General features: G+C 33.1%; 1 protein-coding gene across 4 annotated transcripts in view; it reads left to right on the top strand.

Annotated features, from left to right (window-relative positions):
- LOC124368991 (transmembrane and ubiquitin-like domain-containing protein 1) overlaps nucleotides 1–20107 on the top strand; it is a 29085-nt gene extending 8978 nt beyond the window's left edge. For all 4 annotated transcript variants that reach the window (XM_046826582.1, XM_046826583.1, XM_046826585.1 and 1 more), the window contains 3 exons: nucleotides 5628–5806; nucleotides 10587–11034; nucleotides 18916–20107. In XM_046826582.1, the coding sequence (XP_046682538.1) occupies nucleotides 5644–5806; nucleotides 10587–11034; nucleotides 18916–19306 (1002 nt within the window). In that variant the 5' untranslated portion in view covers nucleotides 5628–5643 and the 3' untranslated portion in view covers nucleotides 19307–20107. The remainder of the gene's footprint in view (nucleotides 1–5627; nucleotides 5807–10586; nucleotides 11035–18915) is intronic.
- Nucleotides 20108–23179: the final 3072 nt, after the last annotated feature.

The raw sequence follows: 23179 nt of genomic DNA, 5'->3' as shown, positions 1-23179 counted from the left end.
TTTACATAAGACAGTTGGGTGTATTGAGTTTTGCAAGTCATAAGCAGAAGAATTCTGGTCAAACACCGAAGAGAAATATGAAGCAAAAGCATTTGGGACATCCTGCTTACTCACTGCATTATTTTTATATTTCATGTCAGCTTGACCTAAATTATAACATGAATTGCGCTTGGAGCTAATGTAGTTCCAAAAATACTTTGGGTCAGTCTTTATTCTTTCTTCAACAAAAGATAAATAATTTTTATGAGAAATCTGAATCATCGTTTTAAGTTTAGTTCTGAGATGTTTAAACATTATATCATGGTATTTGGAATATTTTCTCTTTTTGGACAATCTGTTCTTCAGTTTAATGTTCTTAATTATTTCATTTGAAAACCAAATAGGATACTTTGTATTTCTACAATTGCGTTTTTTAGGCACAAACTGATCGATACATGAGAACACTGTGTTGTAAAATAAATCTACTGCTTCATCGATGTCTTTAGTCTTAAACAATGAACTCCAGTCACTAAGTTAGTTTATTAATTAAATTAATTGAACATTGAACTAGTTTACTAACTTATAAGACTACTTGAGATATAAAGCCCAACCAGTACAGTCAGATACTTGCGGCAAGTTAGAACAATTTGAACATATTAGATCCAAGGAATTATTTGTCCAGAATATGGCCAAGTTATGAAATTTTCACTTGTTGAATGAATGATTTTTTTTTATTATGTAGTGAAACAAATAAGTTTGACAAATAGAAATAATTTCAAAATCTGCAATTTCATTTGGCTTATTAATCTTAGTGATTTTATAACAGATGCTCAAAGTGCACCCCATTGACGGTCTGAGAATGTGCTAACCTGTTGTAAAATCTTAAAGTACCAAGTTAGATAAATTCATTCTTTGAATTTCCTGCACAATTTGGTTTTTCAAATCATTTATTTGCTGTTGTTTTCATTAATGTGTAGGCTACATTGTCTTTAATGTGGCCCCATAGAAAGTAATCTAATGGTGATAGATCAGGTGACTTTGCAGACCACTCAATAGCTCCTCTTCTACCTATCCAGCGAATGGGAAACGTGTTGTCCAAATACATGCAGGCATCCTGACCTTACTGCAGAGGTGCTTCTTCTTGCTGGAACCAGACTACATCAAAGTTATTTGCTGCTGTCCAAAGAGTTGGAATAATCTGCTGTTGCAACATTTCAAGATGCACTGGGGAAACAAGGTTTCCTTCAATAAAAAAAGATCCAACAAATTGAGTCCCTACATTACCCAATAACATTTCTGGTTAATGAGTATGTTGCCCTCTCATCCAGGGAGGATTAACATCAGGCCAATACCGACAGTTGTGCCAGTTTACATCACTGTTTAATAAATTATGGTTTGTCTGTGAGAGCAATGTTATTTAATGCTACTGTATTATTTTCATTATTCCAAGAAATTAACTTCAAAAATTAGACTCGGCAATTGAAGTTGACCTCAGGAACTTTATGAACTAGGTTGATTTTGTAAGGTTTAAATTTGTTATTACGCAAAACTTTACATACTGACATTTAAGAAATATTGAAAGTTTTCGAAACAGAACGAGTTGGTATTCTGTACAACATATTGCAAAACATGTATTGTCATTTCATTGCTAGTAACTGACTTTGGTCTTCTGGTTCTGGGAAGGCCCTTAACTCTGGCTGTCTCTTCAATACATTTTATGTTTGCACTACTGGTTTTCAAATAAGGTTGCAATTTGTAAAAATGTCATTGAATACGTTTATCAGTCATGGTAAGGTCTAATCTGATCTCCATAACCATGCATCATTAAATTCGTTATACCTATTCACTTAACTCTATACTGTACAACTAGTAGATAACTAAATGAATAACTGCTTCTTAACTCTGTGAACACCATCACAAACTAGCACATGTTCTCTTGAATCAAACAATACCTGATCAGACTGGAGACCCTCATTTGTTGAGTCAGGTCAAAGTTAGTATATGTTATTATGGGTTTTGCTCACTGTTAAACTGTGTATATTGATTTTTTTTACTTTTCTGTTTTAAAAATATTTCAAATTGGAATTAACTGCCATTTTTTTTCTGGCTTGACACAGCTACCTCTAAGATTCACTGTTTCATAAAGACCTTTAAAACAATGTGTAACTTGAACGGGTTTACATTTAAAATTATTAATGAGGCCGAAATTTGGTATTTTGGGGACAGGGGCAATCTTGTGAACTACCCGAAAAGTGCAGTTATGTACCTTATATATTTATAATGAGTTTGATTTTTCTAGGTGTGATCATAAAAAAGTTAATATGGGGTATCTATACTTTTTATTCATCCTGTATATGACCATGCCTGTGGCAGCTTTTGTATCCCCCTTGTAATGGACTTGTAATGGTAACACTAACCTCCCTCACAAATTATGTATTGCTGCCACCAACACCCACTCCCCAACTATATTACTCGAAAAATTGTAATGTAACAGTCAATTTCAATTTATAAAATGTGATTTATTACTATAAAACCAGCATTCCACAACTGTACAACATCGTTTTGAACTGTTTGCTGTTTCTCCTCAGGATGTGTATTTTTGTAATTTAAAACAGTTTTACCCTCTCTACCTTTATTTAGATCTAAATGCAACTACAGCGTAATAAGAAAATCACTACACCATCGTTCGGCACAACTCTCGCTGTACTGTGCTTTTTTCCGAAGGAAAGAGATAGTTGTTTCCACACGTAGTCTTAAAAGGACCTTTGCATCTCCCTTACTTATATTTCTACCCTCAGAATCTGAAACTTTACACAAGCCAATCAAACTGGAGGGTATCCTTGGGGCTGAGAAGATATGCCCCTAAAACTTTTTTCCTACTTTTAGATATGACAGAACAATTTAGCTATATGTGTTCCGCTGATTCTTCTGCTTCTCTGCAGAGTCTGCATTCATCAGTCTGACTAAGACCCACCTTCATAAGATGATTTCTAAGGCGGACATGTGCTGTCAACATTCCTAATACAAATCTTATATCCTCCATACTTTGTCCACCCTTTAGCATTAGGAGAGATAACGTTTTTGATTGTTTTAATCCTGAGGCCTTACTCCAGTTTAAGGGATCCTCTTTTCCCAATCTTTTGTGAGAGCTTTTCTGTAGAAGAAAGCTACTCCACACCCTAATTTAGGCCTTACCATAAGGGATTTCATACCTATTTTGGCAAAGTATCTGCTTTTTCGTTTCCATGAATGCCCAAATATCCCAGCACCCAACTGAGTGTAATTCTGTTCTTCTTTGCCAGTTCCACTAGAACATTCTTGCATTCCCGAACTGCTTTTGAGTCAAACGAGTAATTGCCTTTAGTGCAGTTTGGCTATCAGTTTGTTATTTTGCTCCTTTTGGCCTCATCTGTATGAGTCTTCTTGCGCATGATTCTATTGCCATGACTTCCGCTTGGAAGACCGTAGCATGTAATTCCTGGTCCGTAAATACCAAATCCTACCCTAGAGTCAAGGCGTGACCTATCTGTATAGAACTTCTGGACTCCTTTTAGTAGGGTAGGCCTTCTTTTTACTCCATTTTCCTCCATCTTCAATACAGACTATGCATGGTTTTTCCAAGAAGTATTTTTTAACCATACTTTCTGATACGTTATCATTTCAGCCTCAGAAAATTCCTGAGTTATTTTCATGTGCCCTTCTGAAGAGGTAGACTTAATCACCTTTGTATCCAGAAGCTTCATTACACTTAATGTGGCTGTCTTCATCACCTCCTGCCCCAGAGGATTGTATCCCAGTACTTCAAGTGTCAGGGTTGGACAGGAGCTCATTACCCCTGTGATGCTTACACAAGCTAACCTTTGAAGACTCTGTAGCCTCTTGGCAGCTGTTTTTGTTTTACCTTTGGCCACACTAATGCTGAATATGTGACCATTGGTTTTATTATGGCTTCATAGATCCAATAAATCATTTTGGGATTCAGTCCCCATTTCAGTCCAAAGACTTTTACAATCCCCGAGGGCCTTTGTCACTTGGGATATTGTGTTCTCAATATGTGGATTTCATGTTAGCCTTTTATCCAGGACTACGCCTAGATACTTGACTGCGTCAGAATGATTTATCTAGATACCTTCCAGAATAGGTTGTACTAGCTGGAACTTTCTTTTCCTGGTAAAGTTTATCATACTTGTTTTTGATGGGTTAATCCGTAACATTCCCTATGACACCATTTCCCTATAAAATGTATGGCTTCTTGAGTGAGGCATTTCAGCGTGCCTTTATTTTTCCCTTTGACCATAACACCAGGTCATCAGCGTAGCATTGTAGACTTAATCCCCTCTTTTCTGCTTTAGTTAGGAGGTCGTCAACTACCATCGCCCTCAAAAGGGGGGACAGAACCCCTTCCTGGGGGCTTCCTTTCTGGGGTGTAATTGTTGCTGATCCATCTCAGAACTTTGCTGTTACTTGTCTACTTTTTAGGAAGGCTACTTGACAGCATTTGGGGGAACTCCAAACCGTTTCAGAGCTGCCTCCATAGAATTATATGCTATTCAGTTGAAAGCTCCTTCAATATCCATAAAGAAGCTGACTAGGACTTACTTTTCTTTGAAAGTGTCTTCCACTAAGTTTTGAAGAGCAGAGGTAGTTGGCGTAGCTTCCACATATACATGTTGATATAGACTGAGTGGCTGTACCAGTGCTTTGGGGACACACTGACTTGGCTCATGTGTTGGGGTGTGAAAACTCCACCACATCGCACCTTGCTATTACACTCAACTGTTATATGCACACACACACACACACACACACACACACACACACACACACACACACACACACACACACACACACACACAACTTGAAAGATGATTTATCATCTGCTTGTTTGTTGTGCCAATTGTGATATGCCTGTTTGACAGCACCGTACCACCTGTCTTGTACTATGGCAGACCGCTGATTTTTTTCTTTTTTACCAACTCGCATATTTGGATTTATGATAGAGACAATGTTTACCCACAATGTTTCGCAAGATTTTATATGTACTGTTTGGCTTAAATCTCAAAAACTCCTACTCAGTCAAACACTTGATACAAACAGATTTAAACAAACTGCTTTACCATTTAAGGAGGTGTTTATATGGATGATTGAGACTTATTTCCATTTGCTTTTTTATGCAAAGGGAGAATATAATAATAACAATAAAATCTTTGGTAGGAAAACAGATAAATTTTGTGAATAATTTATTATAATAATTAGCAATTAATTTTTGAGGTTTAATAGTTATATAACACTGCATCATAATCACCCCCCCCCCCCTCTCCACAACAGTCCGTAATTCTGCCGAAAACCATCCCCTCCCCCTTGGGCACTTTCAGGGTATTGGAATGTACCGTAATTTAGGGACAGCCCCTAAGACAATGGCAAATGTGTTTGTCGATGGTAATACTTCAAAGGACTCAACACTGATTTTTATCCTCATAGTTACATTTAAATGGACCGTGACAAGCACTATGCCATAGTATTAATATGATTTAATAAAAAAATGTCAATGAATTAGTTTTTAAGTTGATGTAGAGTAGAATATTTCCATTCAACTGTCCACACGATGTTTAATTTTAATTAAATATTTCTTTGTTTTTTTTTTACAGAAATTTAGAGTGGAAAATGTCAGTTATAGAGGGTATTGGCGATGAGGTCGTACAGTTTTTCTCTGTAGTTTTGGTAGTAGTGCTTGCAGTAGCAGCATGGTGGTCTACTAGTATAAGAGAGAGCCACCACAACATCAGAACAGTGCTTATATTAGAGCGCCGGTCACGAAACAGAACAGGTTAGTAAGATACTCTTAGGATATCTCTATGGTGTTATCATTTCTTTTGGTATTGATCTGTTCGTTCTAACAAATATACACTTAGAACCAAGAATTACTAAAAAAGAATCTCTGTAAATATATATTTGCATTTAATCACCTAAGTGCTTCTAGGCAGATGAGAGGCGTACTACGTGTATGTCCAATCTCTGCTCTCTTTTGGAATAATCACTTGGGGTGGTGTATATAAAACAATACTTGAACCACTCAATGTTCAAAAAACTATATTAAAAATAGGATTTTAAAAGCCCCGAAGATTCCCAACTGACACTCTATACAGAGAAACTCAAATATTTACTATAAGACAACTTTATATCAAGAATCTCCTACTTTATATTTACAAAAATTCCAGTAACGTCTTTTCTCCAGTTTCACATAATACCCGTTATTCCAATAGTACTAGAATTCGATCTCTCAAGAGTGAATTAATCAATATCAACTACTAATTGATACTACATCTCCCAAATTTTATTAAACAATACTAATATTTTTTTCTGCGCCTTCAATGTTTATTTAAAAATAACACATAAATAACATAATTTTTAATTTTACTGTATCAGAGGCCAAGTAACTGATAGCAACCAACGATGGTTTTGACTTCTACCTCTCCGCCCCCCCCCCCTCTCCCACGGACACACCCCTTCACATTGACTCTAGACATATACATTGGCATTGCAAACAATAATAGTTCAAACTCATTGTTGCATTTATTGGTTTTACTTGAGCAACTCGGGTCTACACACAGGCCACTTTGTCTATGTAGACCCATTTCCTTAGAGCAACTTTTCCTCAGGCACATAAGATAAGAATTTATTATAAGAAACCTGTTTAGTTACTTTTATTTGTTCCTTTAGATTAATAATTATTATTACGTGTATCTTTTCTGTTCCTGTGTATATTGTAAAATCTTGATGGAAGTAAACTAATTCATTCATTCACTCACTTTGGAGCTCTTGATACTTTATGGAAAAAATTAACATAGGAGGACTTTACTAAAGTCTACAGCCACTTAAAAAAAAAACTTATTTTCAGGTGTCCAGTACTGTTGAAGATTCTAAATTTTCTCAAATCTCAATTAAAAAAAAAAATCCCAAATGAATTTTGTATAGTAAATCAAATGTAGACCAAAAGTTACACTTAAAAAGATTGAAACTTCCTCAACATTGACAGTAGATTTCTGAATCGGACCCAATCATTTGTACTATCTAAAAATTAATTTAGTAATGCTTCCTTACAAAGATGTCTTGTAAAGGGTTTTATGCTATCAAATAACAATTGGGTATTTATTAGCAATTTAGCCCAATTACAAAAAGTACTATTGTGCTAAAATTCTTATTTGTGAGTATATCAAAATGATGGGTCAGTTTATTGTTATAGGAATAAAGTTTCCCACATGCTCCCATTAAAGAATGTATTTGTAAGGCATTATTAAGGTATGATCTAAAAATAATTTCTTTTTGAAATAAGAACAAATAAGCAAATATTGCAAATCCCACCAATATTTGAATATGACAAAATATATGTTATCACGGTCCCAAAAAACTCATCACGAGATGATACCATGATGATACACATGTTAATAAATATAGTTTTAAAAATTATTATGGGCCCAAATAATAAAGTTTATGTATTAAAATTAAATGAAAGAACATATATATATATATATATATATATATATATATATATATATATATATTCGGTAAAACAATTAATCAGTGTTTAATTAATCATTTTGTAAAACTTAACTTTTTTATTTGTAATTATGCAATTACATGCTGTAAAATAAAATAAATGATAACCAGATCCTGGTGAAGTAGTTGAAACTAAAATGATTTCTTCATTTCAGCCAGGCAAGATATTTTTCAACTCTAGAAGATTCATCTATTAAAGACTGATATGGTCCTCACGTTTTATGTTATGGAGTCTAAACACAATTTCAACTTCTGCTGAGCAAATTATAGTAATATTAAAATTAGAAAGTTTCTGAATGAGATGAAACACCTGTATTTATTAAATAAAGTAAAATGCAGAATTTGTAACCATTTCTATAATTTTGTTAAATTTTCTTTGGATTGGGGAGAATTCCTGACAATCTCAAGTTTGCTGAGTTGTAACCAATGTTTAATATAAAGCCAGATTTGAAAATGTGGTTAACCAGGTATCAAAGAATTAAATTTGTTTTCAAATATGCAATATTGCGATGTATAAATTGCAGTCTGTTAGACATAATTGAAATAAATTTAAATGAACGACTTTTTTAGTAATTATACATTACTTAACAAATTGATAAATGATTAATTTATAATGTTTATTATTTATAATTACTGACAAATTCAAATTACCTAATTTTATATTTAAGTGTTGTTGATTTAAAATAGTTTACAATAGTACTTTTATTCTAACACAATTAACTTGTGTTGTAAATATGAGTATAGCCCATGTTACATTTCCAGATGGTGTACAAGCAAAGTAGATCCAGTATTTAAAAATGGGAAAAGAGGTGATATTAATAATTATAGGAATATCACTCTGGTTGCAATTTTTTCTAAGCTCCTTGAAATAGTTTTATGTAAGCAATCAATGTCTTATATGGGATATAAATTATTACCTGTTCTCAGGTTGGTTATAGAGAAAGTTTTTCAACAAACACATGCTTTAATAAAATTGGTTGAAGAAATGTTAGATTGCTTTTAGAAAAGGAAACCTTGCTGTAATGACATGTTGCTATCTTAGTAAGGTCTTTGATTAAGTGTCTCACAATCTGATTATGAATGAACTAAAACACTGTAAAGTTAAGGATCAGGCACTTAGCAGCTTTAAATCGTATTTGGAGAACAGACAGTAATATGTATTATAATCGTTATAATGTTTCAAGTCTTTTACCTTTAACAGTAGTGTCCCATAGGGCTCTGTTTTGGGTCCACTATTCTTTATGGTAACGTTAATGACCCTGATTGCACATTACCTAAAGAGGTTGTCCTGCATGCTGATGATAACACAGTAATAGAGAAATCAAAATCTAATTATTTGGAGTAGTAAATAATCTAAATTTTGTTCAAAATTGGTTGTCTGCTAATGAATTGGTTTTTAACAGAGAAAAACAAAAAAGTTCATTTTCGCTTTGCCCACAGGCCCCTATTTGAGTGTTGGCTAAATTCGGGGATAAGAGAAATTTTGTGTTAAGTTGAATTCGGAAATGAGGTTTCCCAGGAAATTAAAAGTAGTCTGTAGTTTATATACTTTTCTGAATTTAATCATAATTTTTATGTTGAGGGCGTTTTGTGGCTTAACCGTTGGAGATGGGGCAAAAAGTGACTGGACCTTTTTTAGATTACGTAATTTCCTAATTTATATAGAATATTATATTTGACCAGCATTCAATATAGTGGTCAGCCACTATTTTGGTGAAATTGTTTATAATCAGGAAATCTCTGAAATTTCAACTATACGAGCGTTTTGTCGTGTATACATAAGAGATAGGACAAAAAACACTGGACCTTTCCTGCAGTACCCTTCATTCACCACTAATGATTTTTCATCAGATTCAAGCCAGCTCTAACAGTTACCCACAATCGCCTTCAAAGAAAGTATTGCAAGGGTGAAATATGTGCCAAATTTCACGAATTTTTTGAGGGGTTTGCAAATAAAAATTTCTGGTTTTCAGACTTTTCCTATTGGCTATATGGCAAGAGGCACATGTGTACCAAATTTCAAGTTTATAGCACTTTAGAAGTATGTTAGAATTTGTATTACTTTACCCGAATTAGAAAGCAATTGGCAGTACATAAACACTCGTTTGTATTTCATTATAAGGAACAAAGCTCGGAAGGCATTATGTTTATAAATAAAACCCCAAAAGACTTGTTCAATATAGAATATGTTATTGTTCAAAAGCACTTTAAATTATTTTGGACTAATAAAGCTTTATATTCATTTGAAGAATGTATGGAAATATTAAAATATTTAAAAATAAAATATAATTGATGCTCCTCTTTATTTGTATAATTTTAAACATAATTGTACACATCATATGAATAAAGTTGTTTTTGATTTAAATTTATATACATGTATCAATGAGTCAGCTACACATGCGGCTGTATAAGTATTTAGATTGAAGCGATTAAATGGCAAGTTGGATCAGGAAGTCCCCCAGGCATATTTTCAAGCCCATATGACATATCAACTGATAATTTGGGGAGGAGTTGCTCAATATCAGGATGTTTCTTAATGCAAATAGTTATCATTATATATAAGTCATTACAGGAAATACAAACTGGCTCTTTGTGAGAAATTTGTAGAATGTTAAGAATTTGTACTCTGTACTCTCTCTACATATTTCAGTAAAATATGTAAATGGGATTAAATCATGACTACGTGCAATGAGGTAACTTACATCCACTAACCAGCTAATTTTGTTATCATAAATGAGACTTGTTAACAGTTGTGTGAAGTAGGTTTATGAATAAACTACCATCTACAATGAAGGAACTAGATAATAAGTATTTTAGATCATATAAGTTTTTAATGAGACATCTTGTTAATAAAATTAAGTATTTTTTTTTTAGAAGAAAGACTGAAAACCACATTTGATGTATTTATATATTTTAAATTTTGTTTTGCCTGAATATTTCAGGCAAATATTCTGTGGCTAATATATTATTCTAATCTATTTTGTAAAATTGAAAATGTCTTTAAAAATAATTTGGAGGGAAAATTTTGAATGAAATAAAATTTGTTGAAGGTGGAGAATCAATTCAACCACCAGCAGCAGTCCCAGACACTGACAATGCCATTGACACAGGCCAACAAGATGCCTCTGATGGTGTTGAGACTGAAATATTGACTGACGATTCTCAAGAAAAAGATGACAGTGAGTCATCAACTACTTGCGTGAGTGAAGGAACAGATGCAAATCCAAGTCCAGAAGCTACACAACTTTCTCCAGAAGAAGGATCAGCAGCCACAGAACCACAGTGTGATTCATCTTCTAGTGAACAGAATCTGAGGAAGAGGATAGGGCCATTTTTAAAAGCACAGGCAGCTACTTTACTGTCGGAGCCAACAAGGAACAGTGTGGAGGAACAGACCGTGAGAGAAGGGGACCAGATCAGGATCAGGCTGAAGTACTTGAATGAGGATCAGAAACTAGTAGAGGGTAGACTACAAGAACAGCTTGGAGAGTTCAAAAGGTAATTTAATGTGTCAAGTTTCTTAGTACTATTTTGTGAGCTTTGATAAATAATAATTTAGTTTTCTAACCAACCACCTTAATTTTGTTTAGAACAGAACATTAGTAGTGTCAGCTAAATCTAAGATCATTATTCTAATATTCTTTGTTATTAAAATATAAGCTCTATCCAGAAAGTAACATCTGTTTTGAGATAAAAAGTAATTCAGTGAAGATGCAAAAATGTTATTATATATATTTAAAAACTTTAACTCTTCTCTATTTTTATTCATAATCGCCAAATAGATTCAAGCACTTGTCATATATTAGAACAGTCTTTAAAATACCCTCTTCTTAAAAATCTGCCACTTGTGAATCTAACCAACCTGTCACACGGTTTTGAAGCCCTATTTCATTGGTGAACCACTGAAATGTAAACCACCGCTTAATATACGGAAAAAGGTGAAAGTTGCTGGGAGCCGTCTAAAATGTATGAGGGATGATTAGAAATGTCCTATTTGAACTTGGCCAAAATATTTATTTGTTCTTAGAACTGTGTGAGGATGAGCAGTTTTGGTACCCAATGAGCACAAAACTTGTGGTATCCTAGTTTTTCTGTACTGACTTGTGTAAAAGACTTGGAGAAAAATTTGAGGAAAGTGATAGGAAATTACGGAAATTGTGAAACAGTGGTTCTTACGGAATTTTCTATTCAGTTTTTCATCACTGACAAGAGAAGGCCTACCATTCTTTTCCTCATCATGAATGTTTGGACTAAAAACACACACAGTTCACAATGAATCTCGGCTGCTGAATGATTTTTTGCCCAAAGAAATCCAGTAACACTTCACACTTGGTGGATTTTTCAATTATGCCACTCATGTTTCGGGGTTATTACAGTGCAACGTTTCAGCATACGATGCTACACCTTGCACTGTTTGAAGCTTACTGAACCACTGTACACACCAATTTCAACATGGTAGTGCTATCCCACTACTTGCTGTGCTATGCTTAAATAAGAGTTATTTTCTGAATAACCCTTGTATTATTACAACTAAAATAATAAGGTGCAATTGGTTAACCTAAGTTTATTCTCAGAAAGTTCTCAAATTTTCTAAATCAAGAAATAATAATCAGAACAAGGAGTGTGGAAAGTGTTAACTTGAGGCAGAATTTGAAACGAAATGTTCTAATACTTAAATACAAATATGTAACTGCATAGTATACTCCAATGTTTTAATTTTTAATCAGCGGTTTACATGAACCAGCAATGTTAAAAATAGAACAAATTTACATATTTCTATTACTGTAGGTACCAAACTATTCTGTAATTTCTTTATTTTTATAACTTCACCTCTGTTTTCATTTATGTTATGGTAGTGGAAATAATATAACTTTTAATTTATTAAATATATTCAATTTTATTTATTTTGGTTTTTTGTTTCTTCATATAAAATATGACTTAATTTACCAATTATTTTTTTCAGTTCAGAGTCTATTATTTATTGCTTAGTTTTAGTTTAAGCATTTCATAATAGTAAGGACTTTTTATTCGTGCACATTATTATTTAAACCACTTTAGATTATGTATTAGTGTAGGTATACACGTTTATATATATATATTCTCATTGAGTACATCACAGAAAACGATTTTATGAACTTGAATTTATAATTTATAAACTAAAGCTTTCTGCATTAGAAAATAATATATTAAATCTGCAAATAAAAATCCATTATGTTATCAGTGTGTCTTACAAAAAATAAAACTTTTATTGCAGTTCCAAAATGTAAGAAAAGTATTTCTTACATAAAACAAAATTTTACTTTTCCAATTAAAAATTTTAATTTTGAAAATAATATAAGTTAAATCTGTACATTAAAAATACAGTTATTTCACAATGCAAAATCTTATCAAATAAATTCTATTATACATGCATACAATACAGTTTCACTTACCTGATCATCACGCATTAAGGTTAAGGCATTCTATCTGACATTGTTCAGCGAAAAATGTATTTGATTCTTAATTAATTATACAGGCAGAAAAATTTTTAATAAAAGACAGACATTTATTTGTCATAAGTTTATTTACATGTTCACAATACATATTGTAAATAACATATGACACCTCAAAATATACAGTTTTTTTAAATACTATTTATATTGTAATTTTAAAACAATGTTCTTAAAACTTACCAGCTAATTTTTACAGTAATAATTCCAGCACATAATTTGGAAATTTAAGAATAAGATAATTTTAGTGTAATATTAAATTCATGCTTATCATGCTCATTCTTCATGTCTTCGGGAATACTAATGTGGTATGAAAAATCATGTTTATACCCTGTATTATAGTTATTTATAATATTACTTGAATAAAGATTATTAAAATACGGTATAATGTGTGTAATTTTAATGTATTATTTTATAGTAGCGTGGGTTTTAGATAATTTGAAATTTGTAAAATGATACTTGTCCATTGTACATTATTCCTAAAAGTAGACTAGTCAATATTAAAGTGCAATGGATCATCTGTGTAGCCCGTTTCCGTACTGACAGAGTAGGTTGATGTTTACATTATGTTTACAATAAAGAGTTCCCATCACACCACTGACCATGGCCATATAATTTTCAACAAATTTAGCAGTTATACACGATCTGAAAATACTTTGATTAGCCATGCAACGCATTTGTCAAAATGAATGTATATGACCTGCATGTAATGATTTTCTTATTGCATGAGACTGTATATTTGTTTATTGTTTGAAGAATATTTAATTTTGTTCCTAACATTATTTGTTATATAAATATTACAATCAAATTTGTATAATATTTGAATTTTGTCACTGACAACATGACTTACGAATTACCCACGTTCCCCACTGTATTTATGTGTAACAGGTGCTAATTCAAGTATGTACATGCATGTATATTTCATAGTTTAAACTTAAAATTAAGAAGTCAATGAGAATGCAGTGGACCAGCATCTCTAGATTCTATTAGAGCTTTTTCTTTTAGTGTAAAATCATCACTAATAAGAGTGAAATCTAAGGAATGGATTACATAAGTTGTCCCTGACATAAAATAAGCATGGTATACTTGAAAAGCGACATCAGAACCTGCTGATTTATATATTATGTAATTGACTGTTGCATTTAAGGTTTTGATCCATGTTAATGCTTGGTTGCCTTCACACATTTAAATTTTTCTCTGGAGGTCTGGTATTAAATTAAACATTTCTATTTGAGGTGTTTGAAAGATAAGAACATAGTTTTTTGTACTATTAAGATGTAGCCAAACTATATTCTTATGGTCAGAAAAAATGACACCTGAAATGGATCTCCATGTGTCATATATTATAAAAAGAAAAGCAAACTACAAACTCTTAGTAGTTTATATTATGACAACCCCTCCTCATATTGCTCTTGCTATAAACTACATCAGAGAACGGGTTACAAGAATGAACAATGTAAATGTTATTGACCTTGAAATATTTATAAGAAATAATTATTTATGCTGTGGTGTGCATTTAAAATATAAGAAGGAAAAGAAGCCTGCTTTCATAATATTCAATTTTGTTAAAAACTTCCTCACAAAAACACAGGTAACGTGCAAAGATGACAAGTGACATTTAAAATGACAGATTTCGATACTCGACTGTTCACCCAATAAAAGTACATTGACATAATTAACACGTACATGATAAAATGGTAGGTTTTGCCTGCAGTATTTCTGCTGATTTTTATGATCCACATTGCAAGACAGCTGGAATGTCAGTTGTTTTCAAAGAGCAGTTTGGGAAACCTAAAAACTCACACTCTCACACCAGACATCTGGCACTACAGGGTAGTCTAACCTCTCTTTACAGTCTGATAACAAAGGGTAGATATTTTGGAAACCATTCAAGTATGACACTACTTTTTATGACTTCACAAAGAACTTCAAAAGTAGGGGATTAGAACGTAATGTATTCCCGAATTGGCTGTGTATGTTGTATGTCACATTTTATAGCCTACGTACTGAAATTTCATCACTTAACAAATTCTAGTCACTATTGTATTATATTTTTAAAACTCTAATCAGATATTAACACATTCGGTACCAGGTGGCGCATATTTGCGCCGCCCGGGTCACCGTAACAGACCAACGTTACAAAATGTGGTTGTTCTACACAGACCGAGAATAATTGGTGTGAGACTAACCACAGACCAAGATAAAATATTGTTGAATTGAGCTATAATTCAATAAAATAACCTAAAATGTACGTCTGTATTGTTCTTATTTGATATATTGCTGATTTGCATAATTTTTACGGCGGCGCATATGTGGGATGCTCGGTCTATAGCATCAAAATCTTAACACAGACCAAGCGTCCCATATATGAGCCACTAATTATTTGCTCAGTTACTGTAGGTTTTAGGGTAAGTTTCAATCAAACATGCATATCTTATTATGAGAGTATATTATTTCATGGTACAAAAGCTAAAATAACAGAGTCATAAAAATATAAGTTTATTGAATGTATTATTATACATATCTTATTAGGCTATAGGCCTACAAGAATTTTAAGTTTAGAAATTAAAAAAGTAGAATATAAGAAAATAAAGTAGAAATACAGTTTTTTTTCATGGTACAAAAACACAAATGGGATTCTTTTTACTCTACAAGACATAATACACGACTGTTAACCCATATCTCATAAATATTTTACAAAATAAGTGAAAATTTATATAAGTTATTAAATTTACACAAATATTCAGAATGTACTATGTTACATTAATAAAGTGCTCACGCGTTCATAGTCTAATTATTGTGCCACTGGTTATAACAAGTTGGCATGCATAGGCCAAACGGTTTGTTATTTGAGTCTCTGCAGACGGAGCAGGTATAAAATGTTTGCTTCCTCTTCTGGTTTCTCTCTCTACAAACATGGCATCTCAGACGCTTTTCCAGCTTCATGGGAGTATGGGCAGACTGTGAAGAGTGGCTGGAGCGAGGATTCCTTGGCATGGGCTCTATCTGAATGTAATGTTTTATTACGATGATCCTGAACTTCTGGTAGGTTGTTTTGGTGGCAAGCTTTGAGAAAATGTAGACACCGTTCCACAGGAGACGTCTAGCAGATGGAAAAACATTTTTACGTACCATCGCAGAGACTTTCTGGGAGTGGAATAATACGAGATCATTTGATCACTGCGATCTATCCCACTCATGTCTTTATTGTAACGGACAACCATGCTAGGCTTCATTGTTTGTTCCCCTCTTTTGTTTGTTACCAACTCCATCTCAGGGCCATTCGACGTTGAAATGGTTAACACATTTCTCTTGTCACGCCACTTCATAACTGTAACATCTCCCTTTTGGCGACTTATAGACTCCCTTTTTCTCAACTTTGTTTGAACCACAACCTCCGGATTACCAGCTCTAGTTGACCTCAAAGTACCACTCATGTTGGTCTTGTTATTCATGAGATACTCCGCTAACTCAACGCTATTATAAAAGTTGTCTAGAAAAAGTATGTGGCCTTTGCCAATGTAGTCCTTAATTAACTTTTTGACCACTTCAAAGGAGTGGCCTTTATCTGTGTCCATCAGAGTCCCCTTTCCTTGATAAATTATAATATTTATAAAGTATCCTGATGTAGTCAGCTCGTAAAGTTTTATCCCATATTTTGTTGCTTTATTTTTTATATACTGCCGAAACGACAGTCGTCCTCTAAAGAGGACCATAGCTTCATCCAATGAAAGCGACTTACCAGGGCTGTAAACTCGAGCACAGTTTGCTAAGATATGGTTTACTACGTTTTCAATTTTATGCATTCTGTTGTTTGTGTTGTCGGTGTCTGGATCATAAAACCGTAAGCATCTTAAAATGCACTCAAAACGGTTACGGGACGTTGTCCGCCCAAAAGTAGGATGTTCGTATAGGCTATCGTTGGACCAATAGTGCTTTATTGATGGTAAATTTACATTACCCATCAACATGCACAAACCCAAAAACTTTTTAAGTTCTTCGATATTGACATCCTCCCAAACGTTCAATGATGCATGTTTAGGAAGAGGACTTCCTCGAATGATTGATGCTCTCTTATTTGTCCAAGTAACTATTTTTTCTAGGAGAACGTTGTCAAAAATAGCACCAAAAATTTCAACGGGATCTGTTGTTTGTAAGTGTATTTCTTCTTTACCTGTAAACTCGTGAACTAGTGGAACATTGTTTGTGTTGGTCCAACAAGCAACTGAACTAACGTAGGCATTGTGGACTTCATTTGTTACAAACTGCACGTTAGAGTCATCTGCCAAACTATTTTGAGACTTCAGTTTCATCAGTGACAATGTTGGAGTTGTTTACAATTTCGTTAGCCTCAATGTCAAACAATTCATTTTGTCCTACTACACTACTATTAGAGCTCGGAACGTACTCACTCTGTCCATCTGATGAAAACAAAGAACTTGAGTCAGATTCACAGTCACTATTACTCAGTTCACGATCTATTTCACTGTCAGTACACACAAGCTTACGTTTCTTATTTCGTTCCATTTTGTTCTACAATAGTTTCTAAATACTGACAAAACTTAACCTCAACCGTAGTTCAGAAGAAAGAAGCCCGTGGTGTGAGGTGTACAACAAGAACAGTGTAGGCTACAATGAACAAGTTTACCAACTGTGCGGGACGTAATTTTTAAGATATCCAGAGACCAAGCGTCCCACATATGAGTCAGACATCCCCATAGACCAATACAAAAGTATCAAGCCTCTAAAATAGATCAGTGATTTTTCAAGGCAATAATAGTGGCATGCAAACAGTGGCGCAAATATGGGACGTCAGTCTATTTTAGGTGCCCCGAGCGGCGCATATTTGGGACGCCGGTGCACAGGTAGAAACCGTGCGCTCACATTTGAGCCGGCTGGTCTATGGGTATACGACTTTTCTTAACATGGTGGTAGCGAACGTGTTAAGAAACAGAGTGTCCTATGAAGTCTTCATTATATAAATGAAAGACCTTATCAGTTAAATTTCCAGAACATTTGTACTATCAGTGTCTTGTGATGACAGATCCCAGAAAATATCTGATCTTGTAACAGTCTGAGTAGACATGGAGCTAGCAAAATCCGCTTCAGCGACTACTAAGGTCAGACCAAGAGGCATTTGGTAGTTTCACTGAAGGTTTATAATAGTTTGTACATTTATTCACAAAGTATGAACAAAAAATGTTTTTACAGAAATATTACATGACTTTGGTTAATCCTTTCTATTCTCTTCAGTAAGATTGTCCATAAAAGATATATATATTTTTTTCTAATGGCATTAATATTATTATTGTGATTATTACAATATAATAGCATACCCAAAAACACAAACTTTAAAAAATTGTATTAGCCTACAGTAATCAATTACTATGTTATTTCAATATCTGAATATTGTTAATTTTTAATTATATTATCTGATTTTAGACTTGGCTATCAGAAATAAATGTAATGTCTGTATAAAACAATAGTGAATTGTTAAAGTGAAGGGTTTTAAAATTATTACCATCATCAATCATGACATTGTAGCGTACAAGTTAAAAGCATAATACAAACACATATACAAGAATGTTAAAACTCTTTAGATATTGAAATGTGTTATTACACAAAATAGGTTCATTTAAGCATTTCAGTTTTTAGTTTATGTACTATTTCAAAATGATCCTTGCTCTTCACCTTATAAATAAAATGGTTGTGACCAAAACTGGTTTTGTATCAAAGAGTTGAAACAGAGACAGAAATAGTCTGAACTCATTACTTTATGAATTGTTTTGTTCATCAAAACAAAATTTGTTTTACTATCTTTACCAATAATAACAATGATTAATGATGTAGCTGAAATTTCATTTTGATTAAAGTGTTATTTTTGTTGCAGACGACATTTTAGTATTGAACTATCAGCGGATAAACTGGTCCGGTTGATCTTCAATGGCCAAGTTCTGGGAAGTGATCAGCAGACCTTGCAGGCGTGTGGATTGTATGATAACTGTGTTGTTCATTGTCTGGTGCACAGCCAGAGAGTTCCCACCAGACCCCCCACTGCCCCCAACACTCCTGTCAGTCCAGTCCAACCCCCCGACTGGAACCTTAGCACCCTACTTTACACCTGCCTTTCTCTGGTCCTATGCCTCGTCTGGTACTGCCGTTACCAATACGCTCAGCTCTTCACACTTACCACAACTGCTGCTCTAATAGGCCTCACAGGAATATTTACTGTGTCGGTATTCAGCCTTTACCTTCCAGATCAGGACGGAATACCTCATTAAAATAAGGAATCACTGTGAATATATTTAATTTAGGCAATAAATTTAGTTTGAGCAAAACTGACTATCAGTTTCTTGTCCAAAGACATTTCCTTTTAAAGTGATAAATTATGTGGTTGATTTTGTAATCCGTGTGATAGGGGTGAACCTCGATATTTCTATTTTTAGATTAAATTATATTTATTTTCTTAATATGTAGATTAGATTCAGTTACATAATGCTTTACATCAAATTTTAAGTTCTGTTATTTTTTTAGTTTAAAAAATTGTTGAATGGTTTATTACTTTGTAGGAAAATATTTATTACTTATTTGTTTGGATTGTACAAATATATTTTTGTAAATAAAAAATATGAGCTTTAAGCCTTTATAACACTGTTATTGAATTTTATGTCAAAATATTCTGTCCCAATAGTGAGAGTTCTATTGTTTATTTTATTTTGGTTGTTTGAGGACAAATTATTTTAAGATTATAAGTATATTAAGTCATTGTTGCAAGATCCATACAAAATTTTAAATTCATTTCAAATAAACACAGATAATATTACATATGTTCTTTAAAATGAAAAGTTTTGAATGATTTTATTTTTATAACCCTAAAAATAATGAGGTATAGATTTTTAAGGTAGATTTTTTTTATTACTTACTACTCAACTTATATTACATTTGAATTCTTAATATCAGCTGATACTTTTTAATTTAGGAATAAATAGTTTGTGCAACATTTTCAAATATTGCTTATTTGCTATACACTACTTAATCTATGTATGAAACACTGTCCAATAAAATATCTTAAGTTATTCAAACGGTTTTATATTTATTTAATTCCTAAGTGAGTTGTTTGCATTTTGAACTAGCTCATGCTATAAACCATGATTAATATAGACAATAGACAATAGACAATAGACAATTTATTGGCCATTAATAATTTTCAATTAAAATTACAATAGGCTTCGTCAAATATTAAGGCTTAAAATTACTAGCCTAATCTAAAGTTAAAAATCCTTATGAACGATCTCACAGCTAAAATATTCATTAATATTATAGAAAGGTCTATTTTTTAGCCAAGAATACAATTTATTATTAAAAACTTGACATGGTAAAGTTTGTTGAACAGCATAAGGTAACAAATTGAACATTTTAATGCCTAAGGTTGTATGGTAATTCATGGTTTTTACCTAATCTAGCTCTATGTACATTTAACTTATCTTTATTTCTTGTATTATAGTGATGAACATCATTTCTCTTCAAAACCATGTGTGACTTTTTTCTTACATCTACTAATACCTCATAAATATACAGATTTATAACAGTTAAAACACCAATATTTACAAACAAAGGTTTACAATGATCTAACACAGGTGCATCCACTAAAATTCTCACAGCCTTCTTTTGGATTACTAGCACCTGATCAATGCCTGTACCATTACCCCAAATTATTAAACCATATCTAATAATACTTTCAAAAAATGCAAAGTAGGCCATTTTTATATACCTTTGTGATACTATTTTTTTTAAATTACACAATAAGTAAATAACCCTAGATAATCTCTTGCATACATAATCAATGTGTTGTTTCCAAGATAGCCTGTTGTCCACTATTATCCCCAATAACTTAACAAAAACTTCAGATTCAAATATAGGCCTATTAATATTCTTAAGAGTTATATTAACATTTGTTTTGTTTTTTCTGCGTTTAAATAGAGACCATTTACATTAAACCAGTTAACAGTTTCATTCATTGTAGTCTCTACCAAGTTGTTTAAGTAAAGCAAATTTGTGTGACTATTTAACAAAGTGGTATCATCAGCATATATATAGTAGTAAAACTAGAGACATTAAAACTTAAATCATTAATAAATATAATAAACAAAACAGGACCCAACACAGATCCCTGTGGCACACCTATATTTATATCAGCCACTTGGGAATAAGCTCCATTAACCATAACAACCTGTTTGCGATTTGCAAGATAGGACCTTAACATGTTCAAATTCTTTTGCACGAAACCCATAGAATTCCAATTTGTTCACCAATATATCAGGTCTAACACAATCAAATGCTTTGCTCAGATCACAAAGTGTGATCTGAGCCCAACAATTATTTTCCAAAGCTAAGAGAACATTATTTACAAGAGTATTTACAGCTTTAACCGTTGAACAATCAGTGCGGTAACCAAAATTGACTAGAACTAAATAATTTGAGATTTTCAAAATGAATACATATTTGATGTTTAAGTAATTTTTCAATTACCTTAGACAAGATTGGTACACATGAGATAGGCCTATAATTATTCGGACAATCAAGTGAGCCATTTTTATACACAGGTACAACTTTTGAAAATTTTTAAACATGTTGGAAAAATCCCTTCCAATACACAACAATTAATAGAATATGTCAAAGGCTCAATTATATAATCAATAACAGCCTTAATTAAAATACTACTCAATCCATACACATCTTTAGAATGGGAATTTTTTAGAGATAAAACAATTTTACGAACATCATCTACAGTGACAGGACAAAAAACACACTCCTCAAATGGAGGCAATAACTTATTAAGACATTGATTTGCACTATTCACAGAACTTTATCACTTTGGCACTGATCTCTTCAATAGCTGTCACACAGTGTGAGTTGAATTCATCAGGCAGAATATTACTGGACCGACTGCGTAGGGTTTTCCTTCCCCCCGATGCCTTGTTAATGATTGTCCATGCTGCTCTACATTTATTGACTGAATTTTTCTATGTAATCTTCATTACTCTGTCTCTTTGCTTCTTTAATAGCCAGTCTATAGCGCCTTCTAAGAGTTCTCAGCAAGTTGAGTAAATTATCATTATTCGTTCTATTATAAATGTCATGACAACACAAAATTTGCTTTTTCATGTTCTCTAGCTCTGGGTATACCAATTTAAATTTTGCTTTTTAGTTCTATTATTAGGTTTATTAATCTTTATCTCTTGCATTGGATGGCATTGATTAAAAATTTCTAAAAATGTATTATAAAACAAATCAAAAGTTTCTTCTGCTGTTAAGTTACAATTCTGAGGAGCAATAAAATTCCAGTCTACCTTACTTAAACAGTATTTAAACCCCTCCAGGTTCACAGTTGTATACCTTCTTGCAAATTGAATCGAAAAGGCCTACTTGAATTTATTTTACCGGGGCCAACAGTCTTATCATACAGGGTTATCATAAAAGAATGGTGCAGTTTCAAACATGGTTTAAAGGAAAACCCAAATTACTTACAGTTAATGTTGTTTATTCATCTAATTTGTCATCGCAAACAGTTTTTTTTTTCATGATTAATAAATTTCAATATGTGCGCCCTTAGTCGCTTGACAAATGACCAAACAATACGCAACTTCTCTCCAAACATTTGTTAAAATTTCTTAGGTTATGGTTGTCATTGCTTCATTAATCCTGTGTTTTAAGTGGTTCAGATCTTGAATTATTTGTGAATAAACAATGCTTTTGATGTACCCCACAAGAAAAAATCACTTAGGTGTCAGGTCTGGACTCCTTGGGTGCTACAACATAGGTCCTTGCCGGCCTATCCATCGATCTCCAAATCTTTCGTTCAAAGCGTTTGTGACCAATGCACTGAAGCGTGGGGGAACACCATCTTGTTGGAAATGAAGTTGACGAATGTTTTCAAGTTCATGTAGCTGAAGAAAACAATGTTAACATGTCAAGATACACAACTCCATTAACCTGTTGACGAGTGCAGCAAAACGTACCCAAATGAGTGCGCACAGCATTTGCCGTTTGGTCCCATATGAGGGAGCACGGCATTTTCCATTGCAGACTAATGACTGTCAGTTTGTTCTCACTGACTTACTGTGACGTCTAGCGGAGATTTTTGGAACTTTTCA

The sequence above is a fragment of the Homalodisca vitripennis genome, chromosome X, assembly GCF_021130785.1.
Source record: "Homalodisca vitripennis isolate AUS2020 chromosome X, UT_GWSS_2.1, whole genome shotgun sequence".
Taxonomy (NCBI): domain Eukaryota; kingdom Metazoa; phylum Arthropoda; class Insecta; order Hemiptera; family Cicadellidae; genus Homalodisca; species Homalodisca vitripennis.
Note: the sequence above shows the minus strand (reverse complement) of the source record. Positions and strands in the feature narration are given on the sequence as shown.